The sequence below is a fragment of the Pteropus medius genome, unplaced genomic scaffold (assembly GCF_902729225.1).
Source record: "Pteropus medius unplaced genomic scaffold, Ma_sr-lr_union100, whole genome shotgun sequence".
NCBI classification, from domain to species: Eukaryota; Metazoa; Chordata; class Mammalia; order Chiroptera; family Pteropodidae; genus Pteropus; species Pteropus medius.
The window spans coordinates 11023636-11039919 of NW_024352787.1; the positions used below are offsets into that span (position 1 = coordinate 11023636).

At 35.7% G+C, this 16284-nt stretch overlaps 1 protein-coding gene across 3 annotated transcripts in view; it reads right to left on the bottom strand.

Annotated features, from left to right (window-relative positions):
* Positions 1 to 876: 876 nt before the first annotated feature.
* Positions 877 to 16284, bottom strand: part of ORC5 (origin recognition complex subunit 5) — a 170737-nt gene continuing 155329 nt past the window's right edge. Inside the window, exons 14-15 of one of the 3 annotated variants that reach the window (XM_039849357.1) lie at positions 7748 to 7822; positions 877 to 934 (exon numbers count right to left, since the gene is read on the bottom strand). In XM_039849357.1, coding sequence (XP_039705291.1) covers positions 892 to 934; positions 7748 to 7822 — 118 coding nt within the window. In that variant the 3' untranslated portion in view covers positions 877 to 891. Of the gene's footprint in view, positions 935 to 955; positions 2335 to 7747; positions 7823 to 16284 lie in introns of those variants that run through there. The other 2 variants (XM_039849362.1, XM_039849360.1) reach the window with 2 other exon arrangements.

Here is a 16284-nt window from a genome sequence, read left to right on the forward strand (position 1 = left end):
TTTCTTAAAATGTGCTTAGTACCCAACTCACTTGTAATTTCTCAATTGAAAAAAAGATTGAGTTGTTTCCCTTCTTATTTTATAGATTAATGATTTAAGAAAGATATCTATCACTTATATGTGGGATATAAACCTTAAAACACAAACAAACAGGACAGAGACTCATGGACATGGACAATAGACTAGTGGCTACCAGAGTAGGGGGAGGGGGAGGAAGGAGGTAGATGAGGTAAAGGGGGTCAAATATGTGGTGACAGAAAGAAATCTAACTATGGGAGGTGAACATATATATAAAAAATATATATATATTTACATTGTATAAATGTGTGTATATATATATATATGCCTTACTGTTAAAATGTACAGCTGAAACTTACTGAATTTTGTTAACCAATGTCACCATAAAAAATTAATTCATTCATTTTAACAAATTTTTAAGAAAATAAAGATATCTAAAAATATAAATTATTTTACTTTAAAGTTTGGAGTCCACACAAACTGAGTATTTTTCAAGGTTAATTGACAAAACTAAAGTGTGAATATCACATTACAATCTAATTCATGGTAGTACTCCATGAAATAGTAAGTTCTCCTTGTCAACTTTAAATACATATTCAGTTCACATTCTAAAGTCCTATCTTCTTTTGATTCCATATGTTACAACTGAGGTTTACACGTCTGTTCTCAATAGGGAATTTCAGGGCCGAGATCCTATTACTCAGTTTTGAAGAAAACTTTTTTCATGATTTAATTTAAGAGGTGCATGGTAAATGCTTGTTGATTGACAGAATGTTTGTTAAATGAAAATTTAGCATTTTATGTTAGTATTGTTGGAAAGGAAAGCGCTGCTGGCTCCTCTGCTTTCTGCTGTGTGACTTCAAACAAATTCTTTCACATTCTGAATGGTGTCAATGAAGCCTCCCAAACACTGTCACTGTGAAGACAAACAGTAATATGTGCAAAAACAGCATACATATTATTTATTTTATTAAATAAATAAGTTACAGTGGTGTAAATATTTTAGATAGCATGCTGTTAAGCACCTTAGCCATGTCGACAAGGCAAACCTTGATACTTTACTCTGAGGATATGAGTGTATAAAAAATCTTCTCTCCTAACATATGCTGTAATCCAACTGTCTTATAAATTCAGACCGGCAACCCTCAAAAGATTCCTTCTTTCCGCTGAAATGAAGTTTAATAATAATAAAAAATGGGGGAAAAAAATCAAGGAACTAATACATACTTTCTAGACTATCAGAGTTGTTTATTCCCCCTTTCCCTTATCTGTTGACATTCTCTTGAGCAAAGAAGCTATTTCTTTTGATTTTTGCCATACATCCACTCTGTACAACTCAAATCAATGATTGTATAACTCCCAAATGAATTAAGTAAGTTTTGAACTAAAACCAAATGTCAATGTTAAGAGTATATATAAGATATAAAAAAGAACTCTATTGAGGGAAGAACTTGAGGACACAGAGAAAAAGAATAATGAGGGTAGCTTGGAGATTTGGAGGGTAAGAGGGAACAGAAAAATCAGAAAGGCCATAACTCTTAGAGTGTCCAGCAACAGTTCCTATGATGAATTCTAAAATTATGATCCTCTCAGACACAAATGCTTCTCCAAACCTCCATTCCTCTCAAGTACGATGTAAGAAAATATTGTTTAGACATTGTCTATAGGAGCTGCTATGGTGCTAGGAAACAGAGAAAAAAATATAAAATTAGCTCAAAGGTCAGTGTTGTTTGAATATAGGTTTAGGTCATACTACAAAATCCATACTCGTGACCTTGTCCTGAATCCTGATCAATGGACACAGCAAAAAAAACACGAGGAGCGGGGAGAATCAGAAAACTTTGGCCACCATGATCCTAAAATTGGTGGGTTTCACATTAACAAATGAAGTGGGCAACAAATTCAACTAGACATTAAAACAATCAAGTTTAATGCAGGTGAAATTTTTAATAAAATCTAGAGAAAGATCTAGATATTTTATTAAATATTAGAATAGTTTTCTAAAGATTTATTGTGCTTTAAAGGCTTTACTGAGAGGCTCCATCTCCTTTCTCCCCACCCCCACTCCGCCCTTATGGCGGTTATTCTGCCTCTCAGTTCTTTGGGTAAGAAAATACAATAGAGTAGCTAGCTACTTGCAACTCAAGTCCTGGAGTCAAACAATCACAGGATTGAATCAGATGCAACTACTTACTAGCTTGGTGATGTTAGGAAGTTACTCAACTTCTCCATGCCTCAGTTTCCTCATGTGTAAAGAGATATAATAAAATAGTACCTGCTTCATAGACTTGTTGGGAGTGTTGCTGAGCTCAGCGCCTGACAAAAAATTCAATAAATGTGACCCTTAATATTAAATACATTCCCTGTTAACAGAGTAGGAAATCAAAGGGCTGCTCGTTTGGGAAACTATGCCTTGCTTTCTAATGATGCACCAGCATGTGGGGCACAAAGGAAAGATGTGTGGTGAACCTGTATCAGGAATTACTGGATGGCTTGGATCTGTTATTGGATCCAAGAACCTAGGCAGTGAGAGCTCCACCATTTCCCAAAAAGGGAGAGAGGATGCAATCTGCCCATAGCTGCACCTCCTAGAATGGATATTTGTGTGAGCAACAGATTAAGTTTAAACTTTTTGCTTTTAACTTTTAAAGCTCGTGAAGGACTGCTTCTAAATGACCTTTATAAACTCTGGGACAGCCCTTGCCTCCAGGGGCTTTGAGGGAATGAAGCTTTGGACATTGGGGTTTAGCCGAACATTAAAGGGATTGTACATCTCCGCCCTTACGCAGCCCCCAGGCGGAGAGGATAATCTCTCATTTTAAAAAGCTTTCATTTTTCAGAGCCCCTTGGCACCTCAGATTCATTTCGTATCTAAGTTTTATAGCTGTTATTTATTTATTTATTTATTTTGGTAGTCTACATTTATCTTTTTTATGCTTTCCTTTTGCTCTCTCTTTTCGGGTATTGTTTTTTTGGGAATGCACTTTGGGTTAGAACCCAGCTAATATGCACTACTGACAAGAATGTCTGCTGTGAGTTTTTGAAATTGATGGATAATAGATCAGTAGACTCCTTTTAAAGTTTTTTAAAAGACTACTTTAAAAACTATTTTTAAAAGTCAAAGATACCGCTTTGCAACATGTACTTTAGTCATTTATTTTAACACCTATAATTTAAGAAATAGCAACATGTGGGATATCTTTAAAGCCTTTTATCTGAGGCTCTCTGAATAAGCTTTTATTGTGGCAAGCTCATGAGTCCAACTTATGTTGAAAACAGAGGTTCCAAGAAACTAACAGAATTACCCAAGATCATGTAATAAATTGTAGCCAATCTGGATATGGAGTTCAGGACCCTTGACCAGTACAGGGTCCTGCATGAGCCTCAGAATGACTGACAAGTTTCTTAGACATGGAGGTTTTCCCATCGCCATGCTGCGAGAGTCCACGTCAGGAATGTGGGCAAGGACCCAGGAATATTTATTTTTATACACATTTCTATATATTATTTTTAATAATCTTGAGGCAGGTGGTCCAAGGATCACACTTCAAAAACTATATCTTTAAATCCAGTTCAGAGCTCTAAGACAGTGAGTCTCAAACTTTTGGGATTCAGGACCCATCTAAACTTTTAAAAAATATTAAGAATGCCAAAAAGCTTTCATTTTTGTAGGTCAATCTATCAATACATTTTGTCCTAGAAATTTAAATGGAGACATTAAAATATATTTACTTATAAATCCATTTAAAAATAATAAATCCATTCTGTGTGAACATAAACAACACATTCATTATGAAAATAATTATATTTTTCAAAACAAAAAAAGAGTGGCATAGTTTTACATTTTTGCAAATCTCTTTAATAACTGACTTAATAGAAAACAGCTAGATTTTCATATCTATTTCTGCATTTACTCTGTTACAGTATGTTTTGGGTTGAAGTATGTGAAGAAGATCACTCAGATAGTTGGAAAAGGAGGAACTATTTTAATAATGCTTTTATATAATTACGGATCTTCTTTGATACTACAGCAAAACTCAACAGGTGGAAGTTTCCTAAAGGTTGGTTGCAATATGAAATCTGAAACCATATAAATAAACTTCTTATACTCTGTCACATTAAAATCCATTGGTCTCACTTGTATTTTGAATATTCTTTTTACTCATTCTTGATTTTGTAATGTCATATATTACTCATTTTGAAAATATCATTTTACTGAGTTAGGCAGATCTTCCAAATTTTAATATATTTCACTATATAATATTTAAAAATCATATTCATTAATATCAGCACCAATATTGTCATAAAAGTTAAGTATTGAGAAGCTTTCAAGCTTATGGTAGCATATATGAAGTTTCCGAAATCCTAATTTTTACTCAAAAGCTCGAATTTTATCATTGGCAACTAATATCTAAAGATAGAATCAAGGCTTACTTGGTCTAATTTTGCAAAGTCTAAAAAGCCATATTTTATATGTCAGTTCTTTCAAATTAAAATAATGTTCCATGAAATAAAAGTGGCTAGTTCAGCTCAAAAGTCAAATAATTGCACTATTCCTTTACCTTGAGACAAATCATTAGACTTTGGTCTCCGTGAGCACTTCCATTTTGTCACACAGATTAAAAAGACATGTTCTCAAAGATCAAGATTTCATAAAATTAATAATTTTTACTGCTTCATCAAGGACATTCTTAACTGAAGTTTTTTGTTTGTTTGCTTGTTGAACTGCAAAAGCATAATAGTGAAGAATGACTATTAGTGCAATTTGGTACCATTTCCTTGATTTGGACTAAGGTATCAGCAGCTTGCTTTTTCACTATCAAGACAAATGTCAACACTGCAAAAAAGGCAAATAATATCTTAATGTTTTTATGAAACTAGTTTGACCTTGCAGACCTTATGAAAAGGTCTCTGGGAATCCAGGGGTCTGTGGACCACACTTTGAGAACCAATGCTCTAAAAAGAAAGTTTGCTGTTATTTTAATATAACCCACTCTTGAAAATAAAAGTGTAAATTAAGCATGCTGTTCTCACTTTTATCTTCCTTTAAACAGGTATCACAATGAGTGCAATTGTGTTCGTCTTCCCTTAAACAGGTAACACAATGAGTGCAATTAATTAACCCACCATTAAACCATCTAAAAAAATTATATCTTAGATATATGCTAAAAAATGAAAGTAGACCACTTTCTTACACAATATACAAAAATAAACTTAAAATGGATTAAAGTCTTAAACATAAGATCTGAAACCATAAAACTTGTAGAAGAAAACATAGTCGGTAAACTCTCTAAAATTGCTCTTAGCAATATTTTTTTGGATGTCTCCTCTGGCAAAGGAAACAAAAGAAAACATAACCAAATGGGATACATTAAACTAAAAAGTTCTTGCACAGCTAAGGAAATCAAATGAAAAGACAACTTACTAAACAGAAAATATTTGCCAATGATACATCCAATAAAAGTTAATATCCAAAATATATAAGGAACTCATACAGCTTACCACAAAAACAAACAATTTGATTGAAAAATAGGCAGAGGACCTGAATAGACATTTCTCCAAAGAGGACATACAAATGACTAATTTATATATATATAAAAAGATGTTCAACATCACTACTTATGAGGAAAATGCAAATTAAAACCACAGTAAGATATCACCTCACACCTGTCAGAATGGCTATCATCAATAAATAAACAAACAGGTGTTGGTAAGGATATGGAGAAAAGGGAACCCTTGTTCATTCTTGGCAAGATTGTAACTGGTGCAGCCACTATGGAAAACAGTATGGAGGTTCCTCAAAAATTAAAAATAGAACTATCATATGACCCAGCAATTCCTCTTCAGGGTATTTATATGAAGAAATCCAGAACACTAATTTGAAAAAAATATGCATCCCTATGTTCACTGCCACATTATCTACAATAGCCAAAATATGGAAGTAACCTAAGTGTTCATTAATGGACAAGTGGATAAAGAAGATGTAGTACATATATACAATAGATTATTACTCAGCCATAAAAAAAGAATGAAATCTTGCCATTTGCAACAACATGAATAAACCTATAGGCTATTAAGCTAAGTGAAATAAGTCAGACAGAGAAAGACAAATACCATATAATCTCACTTATATATGGAATATAAAAAACAAAATAAATAAACAAACCAGGAATAAACTCATAGATACAGAGAACAAATTGATAAGCCAGATGGGAGGGAGGTTGGGAGGATGAGTGAAAAGGTGAAAGCGATTAAGAAGTACAAATTGCCAGATATAAAAATAGTCATAAGGATGTAAAGCACAGCATAGGGAATACAGTCAACAATATTGTAAAAACTATATATGTCAGATGGGTACAAGATTCATCAGCATGATAAATTTGTAAGGTTTATAAATGTCTAATCACTATGTTGTACACCTGAAACTAATATAAAATTGTGTGTCAACTGTGATTGAAAAATAAATTTTAAAAAATTTCAAGTAAATAAATAAATAATTAAATATATATATATCTTCTTGTAGAGCTGGAAAGCTGGAAAGTATGCAACATGAGATTAATAACTCATCCCTTTTATAGAATGGGCAATAACTCAAGTGTCACATGATGGTTACAACATTTTGAGGGTCCATATGCTACTGTTTTACTCTTAGCCTAATAAAAAATGAGGGATTAAAAAGAGTTTGGAGAAAGTTTAGTTCACACTGGATCTTGAGGCTATTTCATCACAGAGAAAAACATTCCTTAGCTAGGCATGCATAGGCATGCATTGTATATCATAAGCAATACACCCCTGAGCATAAGTGTTCTGAATGTTGGGTGTTGGGGGAATTGCCATTGAAAAGATAATAATGTGATGAGAGAAATAAAAATAAATTTCTCTTTGCCCCTTAGGTATTCATCTTCCAATGACTAGATGTTACCCTTGTATGCCTTTCTCCCTATAGGCACAAAATGTAAAGGCGCTTGAAACGCAGAGTAAAATTTAAATAGTCCAGACATCTGCCTTCTAGCTATATAGTTACAGCTATAACTTTTGACACAGCCAAAACTGCTAAGAGCCTTAGAATCCCTTCCACCTGACACATTTTACCATAATTGTGAACATTTAATATATATTTTAGAAATTGATAGATGTTTAATGACTTTGCAATTACTTTTCAGTTATTGCCTTCTGTCCAGGGTCACTGGTTGGAGAGAAGGGAAGAGCCCTGGATATCAGTGCTTTTCCATCACCTCACTAATTAATTGTATGGCCTTGAGCAGATCTCAAGTTTTCCAACTCATATGTACATATAATGCACAAAATCCTGGACTCTATAATGCACAAAATCCTGGAGTCGGAAGGTCTTTGGAGACTATTATCTACTTCAATACCCTCTTTGTTGAAGCAAAAATAGCCATTGCTAATTTACCATTTACTGCAGCCAAGTGCTATCTTGAGTGTTTTGTACATATTAACTCACTTAACCATTAGCCTAATGAAGAAGACAGTTATGGATAGTAAGTCAGTTCTGCTATAACCGTGATGATTGTGTTCCTAAAAATTACCACTCTGTGCAAAATCACGCAATAAAACACAGGCCTTATGAGAAAATGAGGTTGGGGCACAATCAATAGTCAGTGGCACATATTTTTTAAAATGGCACACGATAAAAATGGTAGCACATTTTTATAGATGGGAAATAGTTCAGAAATACATAATTACTGCAATAAATATGGTACTTTACCTTGAAAAAGATCTGAAGCTTACCTGGGTGGGAACCTGCAGTCCCACAGGCTTTTCACATGTTCCCAATTGCCACCTTGTGTACAGAAAACAAAATAAATATAAGAAAAGAGTGAGAAAAAACATAAAGAGAGAAAACAGAAAGAAGAGGAAACTACAAAACAGGCAGAGAAGAAAAAGGAAAAATTAGCAAGAGGGGAGGGTGTCTGACTGTGTGGTAGCTGCTTGTTAATGTGAAGTGGTAGGAAAAGGGTTATCAGAAATCAGAGAAGAAGCTCTAACAGCAGATTGGATGGGCACAGCTCCTTGTCCTCGCCAGATGTGTGCATTTCTGTATATTCTAGTGGGGCTCCGTTCAGCTGGGTGTAGTTTTCTGCATTCATCTAGTATTTTTTGTATACTGGACAGAGTGTTGTGCTCAACTCCTTGGAACATTCATGTTTTCTTAACAGGGAAAACTGGCCATATCTCCATCTTACATAAGAGGAATCAAAGGAACAGAAAAGTTAAATAAATTGTTTAATATTAGGCAGCTAAAAAGAGATAAAACCAGTACTTGAACTTGTGCTAATTAGCACCAATGGCCATGTTCTCACTCACCATGCTAGAGTGCCCTCCCACTTCAGGGAGAAAATGACTATACCTACAGCCTGTGCAATTCAGTTCTCAGGTTTAAAGATCTCAAAAGAGGAAAGGAAACGAAAAAGAAAAAGAAAAAGAAAAAAGATGGCAGCTGATAAATGATTCAGAGAGAGAAAGAAGGAGAGAGAGAGAAAGCAAGTGATTATATGAGTTTGGCCGGTATTTATCCACCTTAGAGTTGGTATATTAATTACAATATTCTACTCAGAGACCAACCCTGGCAAGCTGAGGTCTCCCTTCATGTTTCACATTCTCAAATGCATTTTCCAAGACATTCTTATTCTCCTTTAGTCCACAACTAAGAAATTATGTTCTGCCCCTTAGAATTTGGAAGAATATACAAAAGACCAGCATTTTCTGTATCAGTACAGAGTATTTCCCTAGGATGGCTGAGGGAGAGGGCAGGCACTCCTCAATACACTGGAGCAGTGATATACTGGGAAATGGTGGGAGAGAGCCTTGATTTGTAACACCTGCTCATTCTGTAAAGTAAATACTCCTATCATGGCCAATTTCAAGCAACTAAAATTCATCGCTGGGATTCTGGGAAACATGGTGGAGTGAGAGACGTCCTAGATATCTCCTCTTGAAACAACGATAAGCTGAACGTCTAAAACTCAACAAAAAACACCCAAACTGCAAACTAGCACATCTGAGCGTGGGATCTGAGTATGAGTTACCACAGGTCAGAACCCCTACTGGGCAGTGGACTGGGAGATATAAAGAAGCTGCCTCTTGCAGCCACCAGAGTTCCCTGAACAGCCCTGCCTGGGAAAGCTGTGAGCTCCCCGCAGCTGGTGGGCAGTAGGGCCCAGTCATCAGGGCAAAAGGCAGAGAAGCGTGACGGGAACTCAGAGAAACAACAGTCGATTTTTACTGGCCATGGTTGCGAAACTGAGGCTGAACCATAGCCCTCAATCTCCTACTCAAAGGGCCCTTCCCCCATACCCTCCAAGACTGATCACCGCAGAACCCCAGAGGAATCTGAGCAAACGCTGCCGAGACTGCAGCTACCTCTCGCAGCCTCTGGAGCTCCCTGCAGGAGGAAGGGGAGGGGAGAAGGTGTGGCAACTTCTCTGAACAGTCTGCCTGGAAGTGCTGTGAGTTCCACGCAGCCGACAGCAGGGCCAAGTCATCAGGGCAGAAGACAGAGGAATAGGAGGAGACCGCAGAGAAACAACAGTTGATTTTTACCAGCCCTGATTGAAAAACCAAGGCTGAGCCCTACCCCTCAACTCCCAATCCAGAGGGACCTTCATTCCATAACCTCCAAGACTGATCACCACGGAGCCCCAGGGAAATTTGACCAAACGCTGCCAAGACTGTTGCTGACACTGACAGGGACTGAAATGGAGGTAGTGAGGGTGATTAAATATCTACAAGAAAATAAAAAAGGCATTATTTAGGCTTTATCTAAAGAGGGATCCAAGAGGCTTAGACGCCACCTACTGGAAACCAAAAGAAGACCGCCTTCTTTGCAGCAGGCTAAAGAGAGTCCTTTATATAATAAATCTTTCTGGCAAAACAGCAGAATATACTTCCATTAAAGCCCAGGCAGAAAAATAGTCCATTAAATACCATAAACAACCACAGTGACAAGACAGCTCAGAAAGAAAAAGAAAAATCTCCAGAAAATAAGCTTACAGACATAGAAATATGTGACTTAAATGACAGAGAATTCAGGATGGTACCTCTGAGAAAACTCAGTGAGTTCTGAAACGAGTCATATCAATAATTTCAGGAACAGAAAAAACTACTGGATGAACCCCTCAAAAAGAACAGAATAGATCTTCTGGAGATATATATATATATATATATATATATATATATATATATATATATATATATATATATCATACTGTAAGAGTTAAGAAAGGAAATAGCAAGCTTGGGAAATAGAGTTGAGCAAATAGAGAAAAGGACCAGTGATATCGAAGACAGAAATCTAGAAATAAATCAGAAGGAAGAAAAGAGAAACTGAAGAATGAAAAATAATGAAAGACAAATATAAGAACTAGCTGATACCATCAGGAGAAGAACATAAGAATAATGCGAATTCTCGAAGGCGAGAAAAAAGAGCAGGGACTAGAAAGCATTTTCAGACAGTGGACGAGAATTTCCCAAATCTAAGGAATGAGCTGGAGCTTGGAATTCAAGAAGTCAACAGAACACCCAATTACCTCAACCCATAAAGGCCTTCACCAAGACACATTATATTAAAATTATCATAAATCAACGACAAAGACAGAATTCTCAGGGAAGCCAGGGAGAAGAAAATGGTAACTTACAAAGGAAAACCCACTAGATCATTGTTGTTGGACTTCACAGCATAAACCTTACAAGCCAGAAAGGAATGGAAACAAATATTCAAAATATTAAGTGAAAGGAACTACCAGCCTAGAATAATGTATCCAGCTAAGCTCTTCTTTAGATAGGAAGGAGAAATTAAGACTTATCCAGGCATACAAAAAGTGAGGGAATTCTCCACTACGAGGTCTGCACTACAGGAAATACTGAAAGGGGTCAGCTCACCTAAAAAAAAATGAGGGTAAAAAATACGTAATTAGGAGTAAGGTGACTATCAGGCAAATAGAAACAGAGAAGTGCGATCATTAATAAGAACAGGGCATCATAGCTTAAACGATGAGAATTGCTATAGCAAGATAGTAATGAACATTCAGCATACATAGGGACAAACTGAGAGAACAATGACTGAAAAGGGAAGGATTCAAAGATCCAAATTCGCAAAGGGGAAAGGAGATAAGGCACGCGCAGAAGAAAATGGACCACTGTATACATATAACTATCTTTTTCATATTTGTAGTGGTAACCACATACCAAAGATTCAGAACTAAAGTATATAATAAAACAAGAAGAACCAGAGGCAAAACCCACGAAAGCCAACCATAATAAAGAAAAAAAGAAACACAAGGACAAAGAAGCAATGGAAGGACCGAGCTACTGGAAAGCAAAAGATAAAATGGCTATAAGGCCTCATATTTCAATAATTGCCCTAAATGTAAATGGACTGAACTCACCAAAAAAAGGCACAGAATGGATCAAAAAACAAAACCCAACCATATGCTGCCTCCAGGAGACACATCTCAGCTCCAAAGACGAATATAGACTCAAAGTAAAAGTGTGGAAAATGATATTTCACGCAAATGGCATTCAGAGAAAAGTGGGAGTACTGGTACTAATATCAGACGAAATAGACTTCAAAATAAAAAAGGTAAATAAAGATACTGAGGAACACTTCATGATGGTAAATGGAATCATGTACCAAGAAGACATAACAATTATTAATATCTATGCTCCCAATCAGGGAGCCCTGAAATATGTAAAGCAATTACTAACAGAACTAAAGGAAGAAACAGATCAAAACACTATCGTAGTAGGGGACCTAAATACCCCATTGTCAGATATGGACAGATCATCCAAACAGAAAATCAATAAGGAAATAACATCCTTAAATGACACATTAGACAAACTGGACATAATTGACATATACAGAGCCTTCCATCCCAAAACAACTGCTTATACATTCTTCTCTAGTGCACATGGAACATTCTCAAGGATTGACCACATACTGGGACACAGAGACAGCCTCAACAAATCTAAGAGGGTTGAAATCATACCAACCATATTCTCTGATCATAATGATTTGAAAAAAGAGATCAATTGCAAAAAGAAATCAGGAAGAACCACAAATACATGGAGATTAGACAACATGCTACTGAAGAATAACTGGGTCGGGGAAGAAATAATAAGAGAGATCAAGAGATACATAGAAATGAATGATAATGATAGTACAACATATCAAAACTTTTGGAATACAGCAAAAGCAGTCATAAGAGGAAAGTTCATATCACTAAAGGCCTATCACCAAAAACAAGAACAAGCCCAAATAAACAACCTAATGCTTCATCTTAAAAAACTAGAAAAGGATGAACAAATGAAGATAAAGTCAGCAAAAGGAAAGAAATCATCAAAAATTAGAGCAGAAATAAATGAAATTTAAAAAAATAGAAAAAATATACAACAAAGAGCTGGTTCTTTGAGAAGGTTAATAAAATTGATAAACCCCTGGCTAGACTCACTAAAGGAAAAAGAGAAAGGACACAAATAAACAAAATCAGGGAAGAAAGAGGAAAAATTATCACTGACATCACAGAAATACAAACGATCACATCAAAATACTAGGAAAAAGTACATAATAACAAATTTAATAACCTAGAAGAAATGGACCAGTACTTAGAAAAATACGATCTTCTTAGACTGAATCAAGAAGATATGGAAACTCTAAATAGACTGATCAGCAGTATGGGAATTGAAATAATCATCAAAACCCTACCAAAAAGTAAAAGTCCAGGACCAGATGGCTTCACCAGTGAATTCTACCAAACATTCTAAGAAGATTTAATGCCTATTCTCCTCAAACTCTTCCAAAAAATTGAAGAGGAGGCAATACTTCCCAACTCATTTTATAAGGCCAGTATTACTCTGCTACCAAAACCTGGTAAAGATAATAGAAAAAAAGAAAACTACAAAGAGATATCTCTCATGAACACAGATGCAAAAATCCTAAATAAGATACTAGTGAACCGAATATGGCAACATATTAAAAAGATTATATACCATGATCAAGTGGTCTTCATCCCAAAGGCACAGGGATGGTTCGACATATGCCAATCGATTAATGTAATATACCGCGTAAACAAATTAAAATGTAAGAATCATAATCATATCAATAGATGCAGAAAAAGCCTTCAACAAGATACAGCATCTGTTTATGATCAAAACACTTAACAAAATTGGTACAGAAGGAAAGTACCTTAACATGATAAAGGCCATCTATGAAAAACCCTCAGCCAACATTATACTTAATGGTGAAAAATGAAAAACCTTCCCTCTAAGATCAGGAACAAGGCAAGGATGTCCACTATTGCCACTGTTATTCAATATAACATTGGAGGTCCTAGCGAGTGCAATCAGACAAGAGAAAGATATAAAAGGCATCCAAATAGGAAATGAAGAAGTCAAACTGTCACTATTTGTGGATGACATGATTCTCTATATAGAAAACCCTAAAGACTCCACAAGAGCACTACTAAAAACAATGAGCAAATACAGTAAAGTCTTTGTATACAAAATCAATGTTCAAAAATCCATAGCATTCCTATACTCAAATAATGAAGTGTCAGAAAAAAAAGTAGAAAAAATAATTCCTTTTGCAATTGCAACAAAAAAAAATAAAATACCTAGGAATAAATTTAATGAAACATTCGAAAGACCTATATAATGAAAACCACAAGACCCTATTAAAAGAAATTGAAAAAGATACAAAGAAATGGAAAGATATTCCATGTTCTTGGATTGGAAGAATCAACATAGTTAAAATGACCATATTACCTAAAGCATTATACAGATTTAATACAATCCCACTGGCATTTTTTAAAGAAATAGAACAAAAAATCATCAGATTTGTGTGGAAGCACAAAAGACCCCGAGTTGCCAAAGCCATCCTGAGAACAAAGAACGAGGCTGGAGGCATCACTCTGCCCGACTTCAAATTATACTACAAAGTAACAATAATCAAAACAGCATGGTATTGGCAACAAAACAGACACACGGACCAGTGGAATTGAGAGTCCAGAAGTAAACCCATATCTTATATGGGCAAATAATTTTTGACAAAAAAAGCCAAAAATATACAGTGGAGAAAAAAATATATATATACAGTGGAGAAAAAAAAAAAGCCTCTTCAATAAATGGTGCTGGGAAGGCCACCTGCAAAAGAATGAAATTAGACTGTTGTCTATCACTACACACCAAAATTAACTCAAAATGGATTAAGGACCTGAATTTAAGACCTGAAACAATAAAATTCATAAAAGAAAACATATGAACGAAACTCAAGGACCTTGGAATTAAAGAAGATTTTATGAATTTGATCTCAAATGCAAGGGAAGTAAAAGCTAAAATAAATGAATGGGACTACATCAAACTAAAAAGCTTCTGCACAGGAAAAGAAACCATCAACAAGGTAAAGAGACAACCATCCGAATGGGAAAATATATTTGGAAGCAACAGCTCCGATAAGGGCCTAATAAGCAAACTTTACAAAGAACTCATATGACTCAATAACAACAACAACAAAACAAACGATTCAATCAAAAAATGGACAGAGGACCTGAACAGACACTTTTCCCTAGAAGACATACAAATGGCCATCAAATATATGAAAAGATGCTCAACATCACTAGCTATTGGGAAAATGCAAATCAAAACCACAATGAGATACCATCTCATATCTGTTAGAATAGCTATAATCAACAGGACAAGTAATAACAAATGTTGGAGAGGATATGGAGAAAAAGGAACCCTCATACACTGCTGGTGGGACTGCAAATTGGTACAGCCACTATGGAAAACAGTACGGAGGTTCTTCAAAACACTAAGAGGTGATCTACCATATGATCCAGCAATCCCTCTACTGGGTATTTACCTCAAAGACTTGAAAACCCATATCTGAAAATATATTTGCACACCGATATTCATAGCAGCATTATTCACAGTGGCCAGGATGTAGAAGCAACCTAAGTGTCCTGGGATAGATGACTGGATAAAGAAGCTGTGGTACATATATACAATGGAATATTACTCAACTATAAGAAAAGATGAAATATTGCCATTTGCGACAACATGGATGGACCTCGAGATAATCATGCTAAGCAAAATAAGCCAGACAGAAAAAGTTGAAAATCACATGATATCACTTATATGTGGGATATAAACCTAAAAGCAACAAATGAACAGGACAAACAAACAGAGACTCGTGGACATGGACTAGTGGTTACCAGAGGGTAGAAGGTAAAGGAGGAGGGGGCGTGTAGACAGGGTAAAGGGAGTCAAATGTATGGGGGTAAGGGGAGGGTGAAGTGGGTAAAGGGGATCAAATATATGGCAGCTGAAGGAAATTGGACTTTGAGTGGTAAACACACAATAGAGTATATAGATGTCAAATTATAATGTACACCCGAAAATTATATAATTGTATTAACCAATGTTACCCTAATAAACTCAATTTTAAGAACTATAAATAAATAAATAAATAGATAGATAGATAAATAAAAGTAAGTAAGTAAGCAAGTAAATAAATAAAATTCATCACTAACTTACAGAAGTCCTGAATATTTAGCTTTCAGCTCTTCTAAGCCAATAAGAGTGGGCTCTGATGCAGGCTGGAAGCTCCTGACTCCCAGTGTTAAGGGAAACCAGGAGCGAAGCCAGACTTCAAAACAGTCAATACTCCCACAGCCGCAGTTATGGCCAAACACAAAAAGATGAATCACTACTTCAATTTACAGATTAGTACGCTGAGGCCTAGGAGGGTATTTGATTTTCCATTATCACAGCATAATGATTAGATCGCTAGTGTTTACACTCCTATTTCGTTAACAGTCTAAAGCTGCAGTCTCAAATGTTCACCTGCATTAGAATCACCTGGAGGATTTGTTAAACCACAGATCACTAATGCCCACTCCCAGAGTTTCAGATTCAATACATCTGGGTGGGGGTCTAGATGATTCCTATACCCTTATGTGCACATCCCACATAATCTCCCTGTGAGTATGGGTGGCATTAGTATATAAAGGGATTAATATATGTTACAAGGCAAAAGTGTTACAAGGTGGCATTAGTATATAAAGGGATTAATATATGTTACAAGGCAAAAGTGCAGATATACTTAAAGTCCCTAATCAGTTCATTTTGAGTTAAAAAGAAGGTGTGCCTGACCTTATCAATAAGCCCTTTAAAAGAGAGGAATGGAAAGCAGGGAGTTTCTTGGAAGGGAGATTTGGTCTGAGCCCTCAAGGTGAGGGAAATCTCCAA